We start from the raw sequence: 16,913 nt of genomic DNA on the forward strand, positions 1-16,913 counted from the left end.
ATGAATTTAGGTCAAATTCCCCGTATAAGGGCATCTATTTTCATTTTGAGAGGAGCTCTACAAAGCAGAGAGGGAGGGGCTTATAAACCAGTGTGAGCCCCCTTCGATTGGCGAGGTGGGACTAAACTCTGGCCGCAACGAGGACCAACCCTTTAGTCCCGGTTGGTGGCATGAACCGGGACTAAAGGGCAGCCTTTGGTCCCGGTTCATGCCACCAACCGGGACCAATGGTGGTGGGCCAGGAGCGAGGCCCATTGGTCCCGGTTCGTCCCACCAACCGGGATCAATAGGTCCAGACGAACCGGGACCAATGGCCCATGTGGCCCGGCCGGCCCCCGGGGCTCATGAACCGGGTCAAATGCTCCCATTGGTCCCGGTTCTGGATTGAATCGGGACTAATGGGCTGACCTGGCATGGACCATTGTCTCCTTCTCTACTAGTGCAAGAGATTGGATGAGGATGGGGCACACACTTTTCTTCGGTGCAAACTTGTGAAGAAGGTCTGGAGGCAGTTCAATATGGAAGAGACAAGATTGTTGCTCTTGGAACAACCAAGCGCCGGTGCAGTTGTGGAGGCAGTCCTTGCTCTTCCTGCTGAAGTTCGAAGCAGAGTCTGTGTGCTCCTCTGGGACTGGTGGACTACACGGAGCAAGATAAACGCAGGCGAGAAGATTCAGGCAGCGGAGGACGTGTGCTTCATGATCCAGAAACACCTACTCGATTTATCTGCTGGTGCAGAACCAGCGAGGGCACCGACCACTCCGATGACAAAGTGGGAACTCCCCAAGCGGAAGTTTGTCAAGGTAAACTTCGACGCTGCCTTCAAAAAGGAGTCCGACGATGGCGCCTATGGTTATATTCTGCGTTCGGACGACGGAGCCGCCATAGCAGCTGGAGCTGGGAAACTGTCACGCATCAAAAGTGCCCTTCATGCGGAAGCGGAGGCATGTCTGGCTGCAGTGGAGGGAGCTGCAAATGCGGGCGTACACCGGGTGATGTTGGAGTCTGATTCCCTCACTTTGGTGCAAGCACTCAATTCGGTGATTCAGACTTATCAGAATTGGGAGTATTATTCAGGGAGATCAGGAGCAGCTGCATTCTCCATTTTGAGGCTTTCGAGTTTAATCACTACCGTCGAGGCTGTAATTCTGTTATCAGGCACCAGTGTTTTCCACTGTATGGCTGGAGCACTTGCCTGCTTATGTACTTGATCTGGTTGCTAGCGATATTGCGGCACCTTCTGGTTAACTAGATCGGGGCGCGAGGGTGCCTTTCCGAACGTTTTCGTCAAACGTGTAATGTTAAGTTATTAGTAACTCAAATTGTTATTTGGACGACGAAAAGGGCAATGAAAGCATGATATTATCATCGTGTGTTTAAATGGGACTAACAACACCTGAATTAACTGGAGCTATAGATGTCAGATAGAATGTAACTACAAATATCGGTATTCGCTTAATGTTGCAACCTGAGAATGTAAAAGACACACGCTTAAGACACCCGAGCAGCTCTCGTTGAAAATTTGTCCTACAGATATCTTGTTCCAAGCCCTTGGGGGTACAAGTGCCAAGGAGAATACAAATCAGTTTTCACATGTCGGGAGATGGATCAGACATATAAAGAACAACGACTATCAGAATCATACAAAGGTTTTTTTTCTTCTACAAAGCAAGCAAGACGTGGAAAGCACAAGTGTCATGCAGTTTACATAACCAACATAATAGTCCATACAGTCATACGCATAGAAGAACAAGTGCTTGGTACATATCATGATTACAAAAAGGACACAACTAACGGCATCTTGGGAGATATAGTAGACGGCCATTGTGTCGCACCTGGTGATTCAACTGAACATAACGAACAAGAATGGCAAAGAGAAGTACATGAAAATTACTGTGAAGACATCAGTTGTTTTTAAGTACCTCTTTACTCTTCGCGGTTGCGCTTGCGTTTTCCAAACAGATCTTTGCGAGCTTTGCACACAGACTGTTTCCCAGCTTGTTTGTTGTCCAACAGTGTAGCATAGTTTAATGATCTAGTTATTCATACTTACACAAAACAAAGTTCAATGTAAATGTATAATATTATTTGTATATGAAGCATCTACAGGAAAAAGGACCATCCAATCAAATCTTCTCATACTATATAGTCTATTATGGCACAGCGATGTGCATTCTACTTTGACACTTCTTTGTTATTTTCTTCCACCGAAACGTGCGGCTGAAAATACCAAACCAGAGGCTACAATCAAATACCAAACCAAACAACTACACAAGAGCCATCATGGTTATATCAAAATTATGCATCAATAGTAATCTTTAGTTTAGCTCGTTTGATATATGGCAATGGGAATCAAATAAGTTGTGTATCTAGTATGCATCAGTATTTAGTAGTCAACCTTTTCTGCAACACAAAAGAAACTGGACTTGCAGTGAAACTGGACTTGTAGTAAATTTTTCTAACAATCAAGGATCAATGCACTTTTTTGAAATATCAATTTAGAAACAAAAAATGCATTACCAGGAAGATAGAAACATATGGCTGAATATAAATATACATGGCTTCTTTGGCTGCCGCCCGAGCCAACCCTGCCAATCACGGACGCACCAAAAAATTTCCGAGGCAATCGGTCGCCCGCTTCTCGCCATATAATTGGTGTGGAACTGAACCGAGATGTGGAGCTACTCTGGGCACACCAAAGAATCGGCGTCCATCCAAACGCATAGCGACCACTCAGTTAACGAATTTTTTTTTGGCACGGCAGATCTGGGATCAAATCCAAACAGCCCCAAAATAGAGAAGAAAAGAGATTTGTTGCTGAGATTGAGCCGACCTAATGATAGAGCAAGATGATTTTCATCTCGGATATGCAAAGCCTACAAAACTAAAACCGAAATTTAAGTGCCCAGATGCAATATCATGCATGGTTCAAGGTAACGAAAAATGACGGAGAGATCGATGAAAAGCCAGGTGCCACTTGGTTCTTCAGATCGAAACCATGAACAAAATGCAGAAGATAACATATTTGCACACAAAGCAACAAAGAAGGCAATAAAAAAAGACTAACTTGCACATCCCATATTTGCACATTTGATGTCCCTGGTGATCCAGCAACGAACAGGCTCTCAATGGCCAGCGAGAAATATAATTCAGAAAAATATATACCAAACAACGCATTCTATTACTCACCTGTGCAGCACATTTCGCTGATGTAGATAGTTCAAACCATTCAAAATCTGCCTTGTATATGCTGATACTTGTGAATCTTGTAAACAATATTTTTGATATAAAGCTGCCAAAGATCCTTGGGTCACAAGTTCAAGAAAAATATACAATTTGCCATCTTCCTGCAAAACAAACATCCCACCAGATTTAGTGTAAAGATCTAGAATCAGCAGTTTATAGCACACAAATATCATTTAGTCGGAGAAAGCAGGAAAAAGAAAATCTAGCTGAGAAATCTCTACATGGGCTAAATCTCAAATTATGCAATTCCCAGATGGGAAAATAACAAAAGGTAATGACAAGTACACAGGGGAAATAATTATTATTCTGTTATGACTTTATAAGCCATAAGTAAATAGGTTGAACAATATTGTCATTTGATAATTATTATTCTGTAATAATTTTACCTTGTCTGTTCCATAATACTGAGCAATATTGTCATGCTCCAAATGACTCAAGAGGGATACCTCCTGAAACCAATGATTCACAGCTGATCTCAGTTGACCATATAACCAAGACAGCGATAACAAACATAATGTTTAAGGCAGTATAAGCGAAACAATTGCTCTAGCATGTCATAACCCACAACTTACATGCAGGGAGTGGCTGACCTTGAGCGGTAGTGGTTGTGGTGGCCATGCTGGCGGCGACACAGCTTCACCGGAGCAGTTTCACTGGAAGAACAACCATGGCGTCAGGCAGAATCGCCTCGGGCACGGACCCCTTTTCCCCTCGCTAAGAGCAGATAAGAACATGTAAAGGAATTAACAAACATATATACTATAAGAGCAGTTTAATCAATCCTAATTAGGTCTCTGTGAATATTTACTCTCAATTAAAATTTTAAACAAGGTCACATTAATTCAGTTAATTTAGAATAATCAGAGAAACCACATAACCAATTGGAGCTAGATATATGCATCAAAAAGGTCTGATTACCTATACTACAATCAAAAGTATCATATACTGTTATAGATTTGCTATACCCGGTCGTGTAGAGGCAGCAGAGGCGGAGCTCCTTCTTGTGTGTGTGTCGGATCTCCTCGTCCAAGGCCAACGGTTGCGAGCTCGCCAATCAAACCTTGGGTCAGGGCCACAGGAGGTGGAGGCGAGGAATGCCGGCCAGGATTTTTAAAAGGGAACATAGAGCAGCATGAGCATGAGGCGTAGAAAAAATGGGGTCACCTTAAGATCAAGAAACAATGGCCTTCTAAAATAGCAACTATAAGTGTCTATTTTTTATATATAAACAACCTTTAGTATCTCAACCAGAACCAAAGCAAAAAAAAGTCATGGTTAAGTAACCAGCAAAGGAAGAATGAACCTTTTGGACTTCTAAAATAGCAAGACATGAAAAGTTCTTTTTTGCCTTCAATATTACACACAGTAGGGGAGGTAGCTGCTGTTTTATTGCACAATGGGCTCAGATTCGCCTTTCCTCGATCATATAACCTACCCCCATCATCTCTTATCACCAGATCAATCTGTTTATACAATAGAGCTGCCCTGGTTATCACTCAACAAGAATGACCATCCAAGGACAGAACAATAAGTATCACATGATCAAAAAGGATTCTAGAGACAAGCGGGGGGACCCAACTTGATACCCACAGGTGCCTTGATTGCTCAAAGGCACACTTATTTCAGCCACACCGAATCATCATCGCCCTAGCAAGGATGGCTTCCGCCCGGTGGGGCACGTGCGAATAAAAAGGGTTCAGGGTTCAATGCATATGGGCTCAGATTTGCCTTTCCTCGATCATATAATCTACCCCCATCATCTCTTATCACCAGATCAATCTGTTTATATAGTGGAGCTGCCCCAGTTATCACTCAATAAGAATGACCGTCCAAAGGACAGAACAATAAGTATCACAGGATCAAAAAGGATTCTAGGGACAAGAGGGAGGACCCAACTTGATACCCACGGCTAATCAGCATCGCCCTAGTAAGAATGGCTTCCGACCGATGGGGCACGTGATTCAAACGCAGTGGCACGAGATATCTCATTTTGGGAGTAACTATTCATTCCAGCAGTAACTTTTTTTATCCAACGGATGAGGTCATTACAGGGGTCGATCCGACGACCCAAGATCCATCAAGCAACCAGATCCGACGGCCAGGAACCCCAAATCGCTGAGGAGTGGCCTGAGGAGCTTCTATTCTTATTTCTGGATGGACTTATTTCTGGATTTCTGGATGGATCACCGGATCAATATGTTCTTACGAGGGTTTAACTGCCCTGGTTATCACTCATTAGAAATGACCATCCAAGGACAGAGCCACTAAAATAAGAACGTGATCAAAACAGCTCAAAGAAACGAGGGAGGATCCAAATTAACACCCACAAGTGCCTCGACTGCTTGAGAGCATGCCTATATCAGCCATAACTGATCATCATAGCCCTGGCCATGTCCCATAGAGTAGCCGAAGCAGAGCAGGGGAAGATGGAGCTCACAGAGGGAGGTTGTAGCCGAGGCAGTACTCAGAGGGCACCGAGGTTGCGCGTGAACGCCATCCAACCGCCAAGGAACCGCGTCGGAGTTGCGCCTTGCACCGTCCCGCCGACGAGCACAAACGCACCAAAAAACCTGTATAAGAAAGGCATCGTTATTTATCAGAAACAATTATTTAGTAATTACTATTTAGCAGAATGACTAATAGGTAAGACATACAGCTGCAAAGATCTCATGCTCTCATGGTAAATCCTATAATTAACCAGGGCCATCATTCTTAATCACAATTCACAACTACAAAACCAAGTAAAGCCTTAGTGATCATGAAGGGCATGAATGATTAGCAAAAAGTGGAACGGGCTGATGAGAGATACACAGAGTGAGAGGCATGAGATCCTCACAGTAGCACCACCATGTTTAGAGAGTTGCAGCTCCGGCTTGCTGCTCAGCCGGCGGACATGACACCGAGATCTCACCGCATAAACGAATCGGTTGAAATACTATTATTAAGACCAGTTCTATAAGCCATTAACCGACAGTTTTATTTATTATTCTGTCATAATAGCTAACTATCCAAGAGCTATCACTCCCCCTAATTTTCTGTCTCGGAGAAGATGCACATTGGTCCATCAAAATAAAACACTAAAGCCTGGAACACATTAGTTACATTGGATATGGATGCTACTGCATACTTCTAATCCGAAACCACGAACATTTGACAAGCAAATAAATTGTAATGTAACAGATGTATGAGCAGGTATAACTTGGAATATCCAGGAGAACTATTTCTTAGAATATCAAATGATATTCATGATTCAGTAATATAAGTAAGGTCTTCCAATAAACATACTAAATCTGAATTTTGATGTCAATACAAATGTGACCATCGTACACTAAACAGAAAGGACTATCAGAACCTCCTTGATTCTCCTATAGCAATGATGGCCTGCTTTTGAATAGTCCCAGGATTAATTAACCATGGAAAACAAAAGCAAGTTCTCCTAACAGAACCTGCTTGATTCTCCTAAACTCAAAACCAATCGTTGAAACTAATACGAGGCTAAACTGCCTAAACACACATGCACGCATACATCAGACATCTCTATAGTACCAATTCAGGTAGATCAAGAAAATGAAAAGCCAAATAGCATGGCATATATAGAATTGTAGATTAGTATTTGGTATAACCAGAAAAGTTGAAGAGCATCCAAACACACAAACACCTCATACCAAATTCATACCAAATTATAATATTCAGCATAGGGCACACACTACAGTATATCTGAATCCATATCTCAAGACTGCAGTTATTACTGAATGGCATATATATGAACAAAATGCTAAAACAAACATATATAATCCTTACTGGCATGGATATCAAGGAGGTCGGCCACCTACCCTCTTTCATCAGTCACATGAGGTAGTTCACACACATGTCTCGACACCCCATCAACAATAATCCTGCAATGATGTGCTCTCGTCCATCCTATCTTCTACAGCAGCTGCAGGAGCACATCAATTGCTCTACTCCAAATCGAATTGAAGCACATGTGGAGCTGCAGGCTCAATCCCCTCTCCTCTCCTCTGCTGCTACAAAAGAAGAGAGGGATTAGAAAGAGATAGAGAGGAAGAGGAGGAGGAGGAGGAAGGAGGGGGAGGGGATGAACCGACCAGAGGCAGAGAGGAGGCGCAACCCCATGGAGAAGCTGCTCCTAATATAAAGCTATTCCTGCAACCTGTAATAACACAGTCAAGTTAATGGGATAAGCACACAAATTATTTTCAGTGTAAACAAAACTGATTTCCCTTAAAAGATAAACCAAGTGTAGTAATTGAAGTAACTGTAAGCAAATATCATTACTGCACTTTTGAACCCGCAGCTACCAGAAAAGACAGATCAGAATGCCCGTTAAGATACGAACAATTTTGAGCCACTAACTGAAAATGTTCAGGTTCTAAAAATGTCCAGTTTCTGAAAATGTCCAGGTTTAGACTTGTAGCTGTACTTTACAATTTAGGACAACATGGATCTGACCAGCTCCAAACTAAAATCTATTTGGATTTTGTGTAAATGAAGCCTAGTTGGATTTTGTGTAAACGAAGCCTAGTTATACTACTACAATAACCTAGAACCACTAAAGCACCCACACAATTAGTCACAGTATCCTCAACTTGATGAAAGCGAAAATATATCATATAGCATGCACGCACACACACAAATAGTAACAGTATCCTCATCTTGATGAAAGCGAAAATGTATCATATAGCACGCACGCAGACAAACAGTCACATTATCCTCATCTTGCTGAAAGCATAAAATGTATCATGTAATGTAAATACATACCTTAACCTGGAACAGTATGGTCCAGTCTCAGTTGACAGTCTTGATGATTCATGTTGGCCTTTATATATGTTTTTGAACAACAATTTTGCTTGCTTCTTGTAGAAGACAACATCCTTAACATAACCACCATCTAAGAACTCCGCAAATGAAAGGACATCAGTGATATAGGCTATCATTGTCAGCTTCACCATTTCGAAAAGATAACAAGACACAAGCAAAAGTGCCACCTGCAGAAAAAAGCAGAGGAGAGCTAGTAAATACTTCTAACATGTTCACTTCGGTATAGAGGATCCTACTTATCCAATGACCCATATATCTCAAATAGAACAGATTAATATATCTCAAGCAACAATGAATGTCCAGTATATTCTCCAAAGTTACAGAATATAACAGGTTCAGAGACTGTCAAGATCAAACAATAGCGAGGGGATTTTGTAGCCACATGGCAAAGCTAATAAAATTTCTTCTAATTTAAATCTTAGACATCTCAATGAAATAAATAATTTGATACATAACTGAAACTGAACTCTAACCTTTTGTTGTTTAGTTGTCTTCTAATGACTATCAACACAGGTATAACTAAAACTTCAAAAGCTTAATGTTAACCAGATTAGAACTTTCAAAGTATAAGACCATATTGAGCAAGAAGAACAAGGGGCATACAATGAAATGACGCGAAGACCAACTCCAGGAACGAGTGGGGCATCTTCTTCTTCCCCCGTGGCATCCTGTTCCTCTCCCCCACGACCTCCATGGCCTCCACCCCTTCCTCCCAGCTCTCACATGTTGGCGTACAAGCAAGAGGAGGCCCGTGGCATCCTGTTCCTCTCCCCCACGACCTCCATGGCCTCCACCCCTTCCTCCCAGCTCTCACATGTTGGCGTACAAGCAAGAGGAGGCAAAGGAAGGGCGCTCACCATAGCTCCTCTCACCCACGTCTCGCTCCTCATCTCCGTTTGAGTAGTAGTAGCAAAATTAACCAATCCCTATTGGTACTATCTAACTAAAGAACCAGGATTCTAAACTCATCTTCTCTCTCTGTTCATACAAATCCCTCTAGAATTCCTTCACACAAGAGGATTTGCATCACATATTCCTCTACTTAGCAGCAGCAATAGTGAGCAGAGGAAGGAGGCGGAGGAGATGGAGGTGCTACCTGCCGAGGTGGGCCGCCGTGGCCGTGCTTGAGCTTGGCAGCCCCCGCCTCCTCGAGCAGGACAGGGCCGCCAGCTAGGTGCGCCCCTCGTCCTCCGCCTCATCGAGCAGGACAGGGCCACAAGCTAGGTGCGCCCCTCATCCTCCGCCTCCTCGAATAGGAAGGACGGCGCCCTCCTGCCGCCGTCGCCTTCCAGACCATGCCAAGGTGACCTGCGGCAATGGAAGGAAAGGAGAAGGTGAGGTGGGGAGGGTGGATCCGGACAAGGAAAGAGGGGAAGGACGTACCTGCGCCAGTTGCATTTTGCTGGCGGCGGCGGCGGTGCAGCCTTGTGATGGGAAGAGGCTGCTTGGGGGAGAGCGCGCGAGAGGAGGGTGCGCGAGGAGGCGGCGACGCCGGGGAAGTGGACGGCAGGGGTCCGGTGGGCTGGGCGAAGGAGACGGCGGCGTTGTGGCGAGCTGCTAGGGTTAGGGTTCATGTGGAGGAGGCGTAGAGGAGGAGGAGGGACGAGCGAGTGCGGGAGGAAGCGGCGGCAGCTAGGTCTCCGCCACAGGAGCGCGACCCCATTTTATACCCCCCCCCCCCTAGGCGAAATGACCGAAATGCCCTGGTGGGGGCATGGTATCTACAATGTGTTGCCATTACTATTCATTTCAGCAGTGTTTCTTTCAGATCCGACGGCCCAGATCCTCTCACCTCTCGATCCAACGGACGAAAACGCATAAGGGAACCGATCCAGCGGCCCAGAATCACTGAGCTCTGAGGAGGCTTGTACATCCATCCTTCTCTTATTTCTGGATGAAACACTTGTTTCCCCGTCAAAAAAAAAGGAACGGAGGGAGGGAGAAGTGGAAAGAGAGGTGAGAGATAAAATGCATATGCATATATGGCTTGGATTCTTCATGCATACTATACAGCTTGCATGAGCGAACACTTTACTTTGCATGCTGCTTCGATTGGAAAGTGTTTTTCTTTTCGTTTCCTCGTGCCGATGGATGGAATGGAATGGAATCGGAGGGCATCCCGTTTGCATGCAAAGTAAAGAGACGAGCGAGGCCGAGTCAAGGACGACGAGACGAGACGAGCGAGGGAAAGAGAAAACAAGGAAGGAAAAGCAGACGCACGCGCTAAAACATGTACGTGCACGTGCACGTCTTTGGGGGACCCGACCCGTTTACAAGTCGATCTCAAGGTTTGCAACCAAGGAAGCGAGAAAGGGGCATATCTCCCCAGTCGACCAAAAAGTCATTATATATGGTCACGGGGACAAGGAGGCAAAAGTCACGACCAAAAAACGGACTCGTCCCACTCCATATATATCTCCCCAGTCGACCGACTAGATCGATCTACTCCTATCCCCGCAAGACGGTCGCCGCCGGCCTTTCCCCGCGAGCCGCCGCCGAAAGAAAAACGCCACCTCCGTCCGCCGTCTCTGCTCGCTCGCTCGCAGATGGCGTCTGGATTCACTTCTTCCGGCGGCTCTAGCTCCCGGAGGGGGCTCATCTCGTGCCTGCACAGCCTCAACTACCGCGACGAGGACGCGCCTCTTCCCCACGACGACGATTTGCAAGAAGCCACACGCGAGCTCATCCTCAGTTTCTACGACGACACGTTCCGCCGGCTCCGGCTGCCCTGCAAGGCCATGCCCCATCTTTACGGCATCCTCAGCACCGCCGGCCTTTGCCTCGGCCTCCTCGACCCTGTCTCCAATATCATCCTCAACACCCTCGCCCTCCTAAACCCCAAAACCAAGCCCCTCGGCGACGACGTCGCCGCCAAGACGGGATCCAAGAAGAGACACAGACCCGGTTTCGACCCCTGGCACGAGGTTGCAACCAGGTCCTGCCACAGTCTCATGGCTTTCCTTGTGGCCTACTTCGGATGCATCAACGAGGAACAGGCCTTCCGCTACCTCTATAGGGCCAAGGCCAATCTCCTCCTCGCCGTCATGCTCGTCCAGCACGATCTCTACCTTGTGGAGCCGGAGACACTGGACCCTGAATCCAAGAGGACGCAGGCCGCCCTCAAGTGGGCGGCCACCTCAGCAGGTCACCATTCGCCAAGCACCTTGGCTCAGGTCATGGCAATTCGGCTAAAAAAAGGCGACCTTGACCTCTTCAACAAGAAGTTGTTTTCAGCTAATGGCCCCCTCACGACCGAGGATGTCCGAGAAATCCACCGTGTGTTGCACATGATGATGACCCCCATGTGTGTTGCCAACATTAGCAACACCAATGATGGGCTGGTTGTCCATGTCCGTCAGAACCTCGACAACGGCGACAGCGCTATATGGTCCGAGACAGAGCCCCTTGTCGTCTCTAGTGCAGCTGCTGACGCCAGGATCAGCTCCACCGCCTTCCGCTGGGACGGGACCGCCATCTCGTCTCTGCAGACCGGACTGCCTAGCAAGCTGCTAGATTGCCTCAAGATAGCAGATGGCCTAAAACACATTCTCAGGACCCCGTGCGCTGGTGGTGACGCCTGCGATTACCTGCAGTCTCTCAAGATGTACCTCCATGGCATAATTCACAACATGTACGTCGAGGCCTTCAAGTTGCTGTCCGCACCTCCGGGCTCACTCATGCGCAACATCCTCATGGCAGGCCACTGCTATGGGCCCTGTGACCCTCTCTCCAACATCATCCTTAACTCAATCTGGCATGACACATGTGGCTCCGTTCTCTCAGCTTCTGAGCGCATGATGTTGAATGAGTACAATGACGTCCTGGACCCCCTATCTCTGCTCCGCCTAGTTGTCCGTTCCCTTGAGGGGCTTGCAAAGCTTGCCTTGTTCGCCGACCCCCGGTCCTCAATTGCTTGTGCTATGGAGAAACTCTGCAGTTCAAAATGTGTCGTCCTTCTTGACATGTCATCATCTGCAACAAAGAACCCCTTCCACGAGGCGGCCATGGCTGCTAGACACCCGACGCCCCTTCAGCTCGGTGAATTTCACCGGATGCTGCTGCTCGTGCCCGATGGCCGAAGCAAGCTGCTCTCACATATAACCAAGGCGCAAACTAGTGGTGGTGTGTTGTGCGTCGATGACATCAGAGCCCTTATGTCGGCCTTGTGGTTGGAGTTCAAAAAAACATCCAGGTTCCAAACTAGTGGCACTTTGCAAGCTTCTGCGCCTGAACTTTGTGTAGAGGCCGCCTTGAGGGTGGTATCAAGCGCGAGATCAAAATATGAGGAGGAGAGGAGCTGGTTGCGTCGAAAGATTAAACATGTGCTCAAGGATTACACGGACCAACATTTTTGGGTAGGCATTGAACTTCCTCTTCTGTGTTGAATCATTAGCTGCTACTTATGTACTCCCTCCGTCCGGAAATACTTGTCATCAAAATGGATGAAAATGGATGTATCTACAACTAAAATACATCTAGATACATCCATTTCAATGACAAGTATTTGCGGACGGAGGAAGTACGTATATTAGCTTTACATTGATTTGACCAACAAACACTCTTGCTTCTTTCTTGCTACAGGGACCAAAGTACAAACTTGATTTTATATTTGGTGTGGAGGAAAGCGACCATGGCCGGCATCCCTTCACTGATACTCCCTCCGTTCGAAATTACTTGTCTTGGAAATAGATGTATCTAGAACTAAAATACATCTAGATACATCCGTTTCTACGACAAGTAATTCCGAACGAAGGGAGTACGTGCAACCACGTGAACTTCATGGCAACTTGTGATGAGAATGTTCCGAGGACCCTATTTTACGCCGAGTTGTGGTGCTCACCCTCACGTAAGCCAAGGACAGAATTCTGCTGCCCTCTACCGTATGCATACGCGGGTAAGTCCTCTACTTTTCTGCCGCAGCTAGCACGGCTGATTAGCAAGTGATCGGTAGTTTGGGTCACGGCGATCTGCTTCTCATCATGCTTGCACTGTGATACCATTCAATCTTACTGAATAATAATCATTGTTGGGTTTTATTTTTGATAATAATAGGACGTTGCTACTATGACATGGATTGCGCAAGGAAGATCGTGTATCCAGATGATGCCAAGTACATCCCTGACGATATCACCCATGAGGGAACCGGCAGTGTGGATGGCGTGCTAAAGATGGATCTCGTGCACTTCAGCTCCGAGTTGGACGTGGAGCTCGCGCGGAAGTATTCTCAGCAGTATTAGTGAGTCCAAAATAAGTGTCTCAACTTTATATTAACTTTAATATAAAGTCATACTAAAGTTGAGACACTTAATTACTTTTAGAAACTAACGCGCGCTTCGCTGCGTCATTCTTCAGTCGTTGGATTCACACCTCCCACTTTCGTTGACATATCGTTGTTTGGCGTTGTGTTGCGGGGATTAGATGTGTTGGGCTTGGTGCTTTTTTATTTTTCTTTGTATTTGTACTTAGAGGTGCAATCTTGTCTCTAATAAAAAAGGAGGAAGGTGATGTTTGTTGCGCGGCTCTGGTTGTCTGGCATGTTCCGGTCTTTGTGGAAGGTTTTTACTTTTATGTTTTATTTGAGAACCCCTTGAACGCCTTCTCAAAGGGTTCTCAAAAATTCGAGATAGATTTAATTATACTTTTTTACTTATTTCTGCATTAATAGAGCAGGCGAGTAAAAAAATAAACCTATTTAGGATAATAATTGGATAAGAGAGCCTCTACCTTGTCAACGGATAGGGAGAGAACAAAATCTGGATAAATAACAATTCCTATTACTGGTAAAAAGATACAGATTAAAATAAAGAGTTCTCGTGATCTAGAATCCACAAAATTTGCGTTTGGAACATTAAATAGCTGGTGTCTGCTGATTTTGTTCACAGTAATATAAGGTATAAACTTATGCTTGTTGACATAAATTTTTAGTTGCCATTTAGTTATATCTAAAACCTATATTGAAGCTTGTGGTTATTTGAAAGCTTCCGGTAACAGACGTGTTGGTAATTTGAGCGAACGCCCTCCCGGTGTTCATGTCCAATCCAGGAAAAGGGAATAAAGCGGAATTATTGGCTTCACCTTCAAGGAAAACATAATCTTACAGGTTTGTTTAGATCAAACTTAAACTCTTTATTCAATCCGAGTGCAAAAACTTAAACAGATGTGGCAAAAACTTTGATAAACTCTAATCATATTTGAGGTGATGTTGATGCATCCTGCGGCGTCGCTGCTTGGTAACGTTTCACCAAACGACGCAGGTTGATGAACGCTGATCCGCCCTCCCGGACGGCCTCTCTCGCCGTCGTCGCGAGCGCCGCCGCCCTCCCCCGCCTCTCCACCGCCTCGTCTCCTCCGCCCATGATGCTCCTCACCGCCTTCTCCACCGCCCCTCGCTCCACCACCGCCACCTCCCCGTCCTCCTCCTTCAACCACTCCACCCCGACGCTCACGCCGGTCCCCATCGACTGCACGGCCAACATTTCGTTCAGGAACTGGTGCGCCATATGCGGCCATGTCGCCACCGGGAGCCCCGCCGCGACCGCCTCCATCATCGAGTTCCACCCGCAGTGCGTCACGATGCCACCCACCGACGCGTGGGACAAGATCAGCTGCTGCGGTGCCCAGCCCTTGATCAGCAGGCCGCGGCCGGACAACCGGCCCTCCAGCTCCTCAAGGAACCTGCGGACCTCCTCGTCCTCGTCCTGCCCGGCGTTCTCCGGTGATACCACCCAGATGAACGGGTGCCCCGACGCCTCAAGGCCAAGCCCGGTCTCCACCACCTGCTCTGGGCGCGCGTGCACGACGCTGCTCCCGAAGCTGACGTAGACGACGGAGGACGGCTCCTTACCGTCGAGCCATCGGAGGCACTCGTCGGCGTCGACGGCGGGCGCGTTCCCTCTCGCCGCAAGCGCCGCCGAGTGCTGGTGCTCGTGCTGGTGGAACAGCGACACCGGACCGACGGCCCACACGTTGACGCTCCTGACCTCCCCGCTGTCCACGACCGTCCCCGGCTCCAGCTCGAGGAAGGTGTTGAGGAGGACGCCGTCGACGTCGACGCCCGCCCGCTCGACGGCGTATGCCAGCTTCTCGTACGCCAGCTTCTCAGACGCCGGCAGCCGCATGAACCCGGGGGGCGCGGTGGGCACCTTCACCTCGACCGGCTCCTCGGGCATGAGGTGCCAGTAGGGGTCCGCTGCGGCGTAGGCGTTGTGCATGGCCGCCGCGTGGTGCTCCGTCTGCAGGCAGAGGAGGCAGTAGGCGGACATGCCGAGGAAGCTGAGCCGCGGGACGCCGAGGCTCATGGCTAGGCCGGCGGTCCACGGGTGACAGATGTCGGACACGACGCACGTGACAGGCGGCGCATGCGCGCGGAGGTGGCGCTCCAGCGGCCCACGAAGGCGCGACGCGGCGAGGAGGTAGGTGGCCTCCTGGTCTAGCGGGATCCGGTCGACGTCGTCGGTCCCGGCGAGGTCGAGCGGGAGCTCCATGAGCCGGACCGGCAGGCCCGACGACTCGACCGCGGGGCGGAGGCGCGCGGCGTAGGTCGGCGTGACGACGATGCTGGAGAGCGCGCCGTGGGCGGCTAGCTGCATCGCCGCGTCCACCGCCGGGATCAGGTGGCCGTGGTGCATCAGCGGGACGAAGACGAAGTGCGCCGTCGTCGTGGCCGCCACGTCGTCGGAGTTTGCTCCCCGGCAGGCCATCCTATTACTCCTAGAGCGCGACGGCGAGGCAACGACGGCGTGCCGTGGGTGTTGGAATGGCGGTGTGGTGCTGGCCCGTCGTGGTAGAAGATGGCCGGGTTTGGGGTTGGGTTGCCACAGGTACATATACCTGCAGGCGGCGGCGGCGGCGGCGGCCATATGATTCTGACCGCGGCGGCGGCGGCGGCGGCGGCTATATGATTCTGACCTGAGCTGCCTGACCTGACCTGAGTTCCCTGCTGTTATATGGCCCTAAAATGTTCAGGACTGTGACCAGGTCTTGCCTTTGGATGACACGATGCATAAACACAGAAAACAGCTGCAAAGTGGCATTCCTCGGAAAAAAACAACAACTGCAAAGTGGTAAAGAAAAGGAACTAACCATGTGTCCATGTAATAAGGCTTGAGCTGGCAGAAGTCCCTTTCAAATGCATCTTGGTCTTCCATCTTCTACTGGGTTATCATTCGGTAAAGTCAAAACAAATGAGTATCATTCTGTAAAGATGTTTGCTTTATCAAGTTGAGAGCATGTTGCAAAATGTCTGGACATGTTGATGGATATTTTATCTAAGAAGATGTAGAATTTCATGTTTTGCATGTATATATCATGCTAATGATGCTAAATCATGTTGATGCTTGTCAATAAACGACGCGAAGCAGATGTTTATGTTCAGCTCCGACAAGGAACTGCAGCAGTACATTGCAGAGGTAAGTTCCGTGCCTTGTGTTGTCCCCGGCGTGAATTACGCGAGTTATTATGACTCCCCGTGTGGGATGTAAAGTATCGCCGTGTTCGTCAACAGGAGCACCCCGAGTGGGACGTCAAGGACGGCCGGGTCTTGTTCCAGAAGGCGAAGGAGTCGCAGCCCTGCAAGAGGAGATACCGGCGGCGCCGGTCATCAACCAGACCCTCGGCTACGCGAGGGAGCTGAGAGGGTCGTGTGATTTGTTTGCCTCTTCTTTTCTTCGTCTTTGGGCTGAGTTTCCCATGAAGAGGTGGATTATTGGATTGCCCTGTGACTCAGGCTGTACTATTTTTGTTAAATCGTTTGTTTCACCCACTGTTTCCAAAGATACTCAACTGTGAAATGTCGGCTTAAAATGGCAAAAGGAACAACGCTTGTTATG

General features: G+C 47.8%; 2 protein-coding genes and 1 long non-coding RNA gene across 4 annotated transcripts; 1 reads left to right on the plus strand and 2 right to left on the minus strand.

Moving 5' to 3' along the window:
* Positions 1 to 1,558: 1,558 nt before the first annotated feature.
* LOC123094205 (uncharacterized) lies at positions 1,559 to 4,773 on the minus strand. Of its 2 annotated transcripts, XR_006445769.1 has the most exons (6): positions 4,212 to 4,773; positions 3,819 to 3,960; positions 3,633 to 3,695; positions 3,190 to 3,347; positions 1,923 to 3,099; positions 1,559 to 1,847 (listed from the first exon to the last, which is right to left on the minus strand). It is a non-coding gene; the product is annotated as an uncharacterized lncRNA (long non-coding RNA). The 2 variants fall into 2 exon arrangements; XR_006445768.1 differs by having other exon boundaries at positions 1,923 to 3,347.
* Positions 4,774 to 10,489: 5,716 nt separating this feature from the next.
* LOC123094206 (uncharacterized) lies at positions 10,490 to 13,549 on the plus strand. Its single transcript, XM_044516264.1, has 3 exons — positions 10,490 to 12,440; positions 12,667 to 12,979; positions 13,138 to 13,549. The coding sequence occupies exons 1-2, from the start codon at positions 10,632 to 10,634 to the stop codon at positions 12,772 to 12,774; spliced, it is 1,917 nt and encodes a 638-aa protein (XP_044372199.1). The 5' UTR covers positions 10,490 to 10,631; the 3' UTR covers positions 12,775 to 12,979; positions 13,138 to 13,549.
* A 641-nt stretch (positions 13,550 to 14,190) lies between these two features.
* Positions 14,191 to 15,954, minus strand: LOC123094207 (UDP-glycosyltransferase 73C6). Its single transcript, XM_044516265.1, has one exon. It carries the CDS (start codon positions 15,942 to 15,944, stop codon positions 14,271 to 14,273), a length of 1,674 nt encoding a protein of 557 aa, XP_044372200.1. The 5' UTR covers positions 15,945 to 15,954; the 3' UTR covers positions 14,191 to 14,270.
* Between the last annotated feature and the right edge of the window lie 959 nt (positions 15,955 to 16,913).

This window comes from Triticum aestivum, chromosome 4B, assembly GCF_018294505.1.
Source record: "Triticum aestivum cultivar Chinese Spring chromosome 4B, IWGSC CS RefSeq v2.1, whole genome shotgun sequence".
Classification (NCBI taxonomy): Eukaryota; Viridiplantae; Streptophyta; class Magnoliopsida; order Poales; family Poaceae; genus Triticum; species Triticum aestivum.

Bases quoted from the DNA above. Each gene is read 5' to 3' on its own strand.
- LOC123094206 (XM_044516264.1), top strand. From the start codon at position 10,632: ATGGCGTCTGGATTCACTTCTTCCGGCGGCTCTAGCTCCCGGAGGGGG. The intron at 12,441-12,666 runs GTAGGCATTGAA...TTCTTGCTACAG, and splicing joins ACACGGACCAACATTTTTGG to GGACCAAAGTACAAACTTGA.
- LOC123094207 (XM_044516265.1), bottom strand. From the start codon at position 15,944: ATGGCCGCCGCCGCCGCCGCCGCCTGCAGGTATATGTACCTGTGGCAA.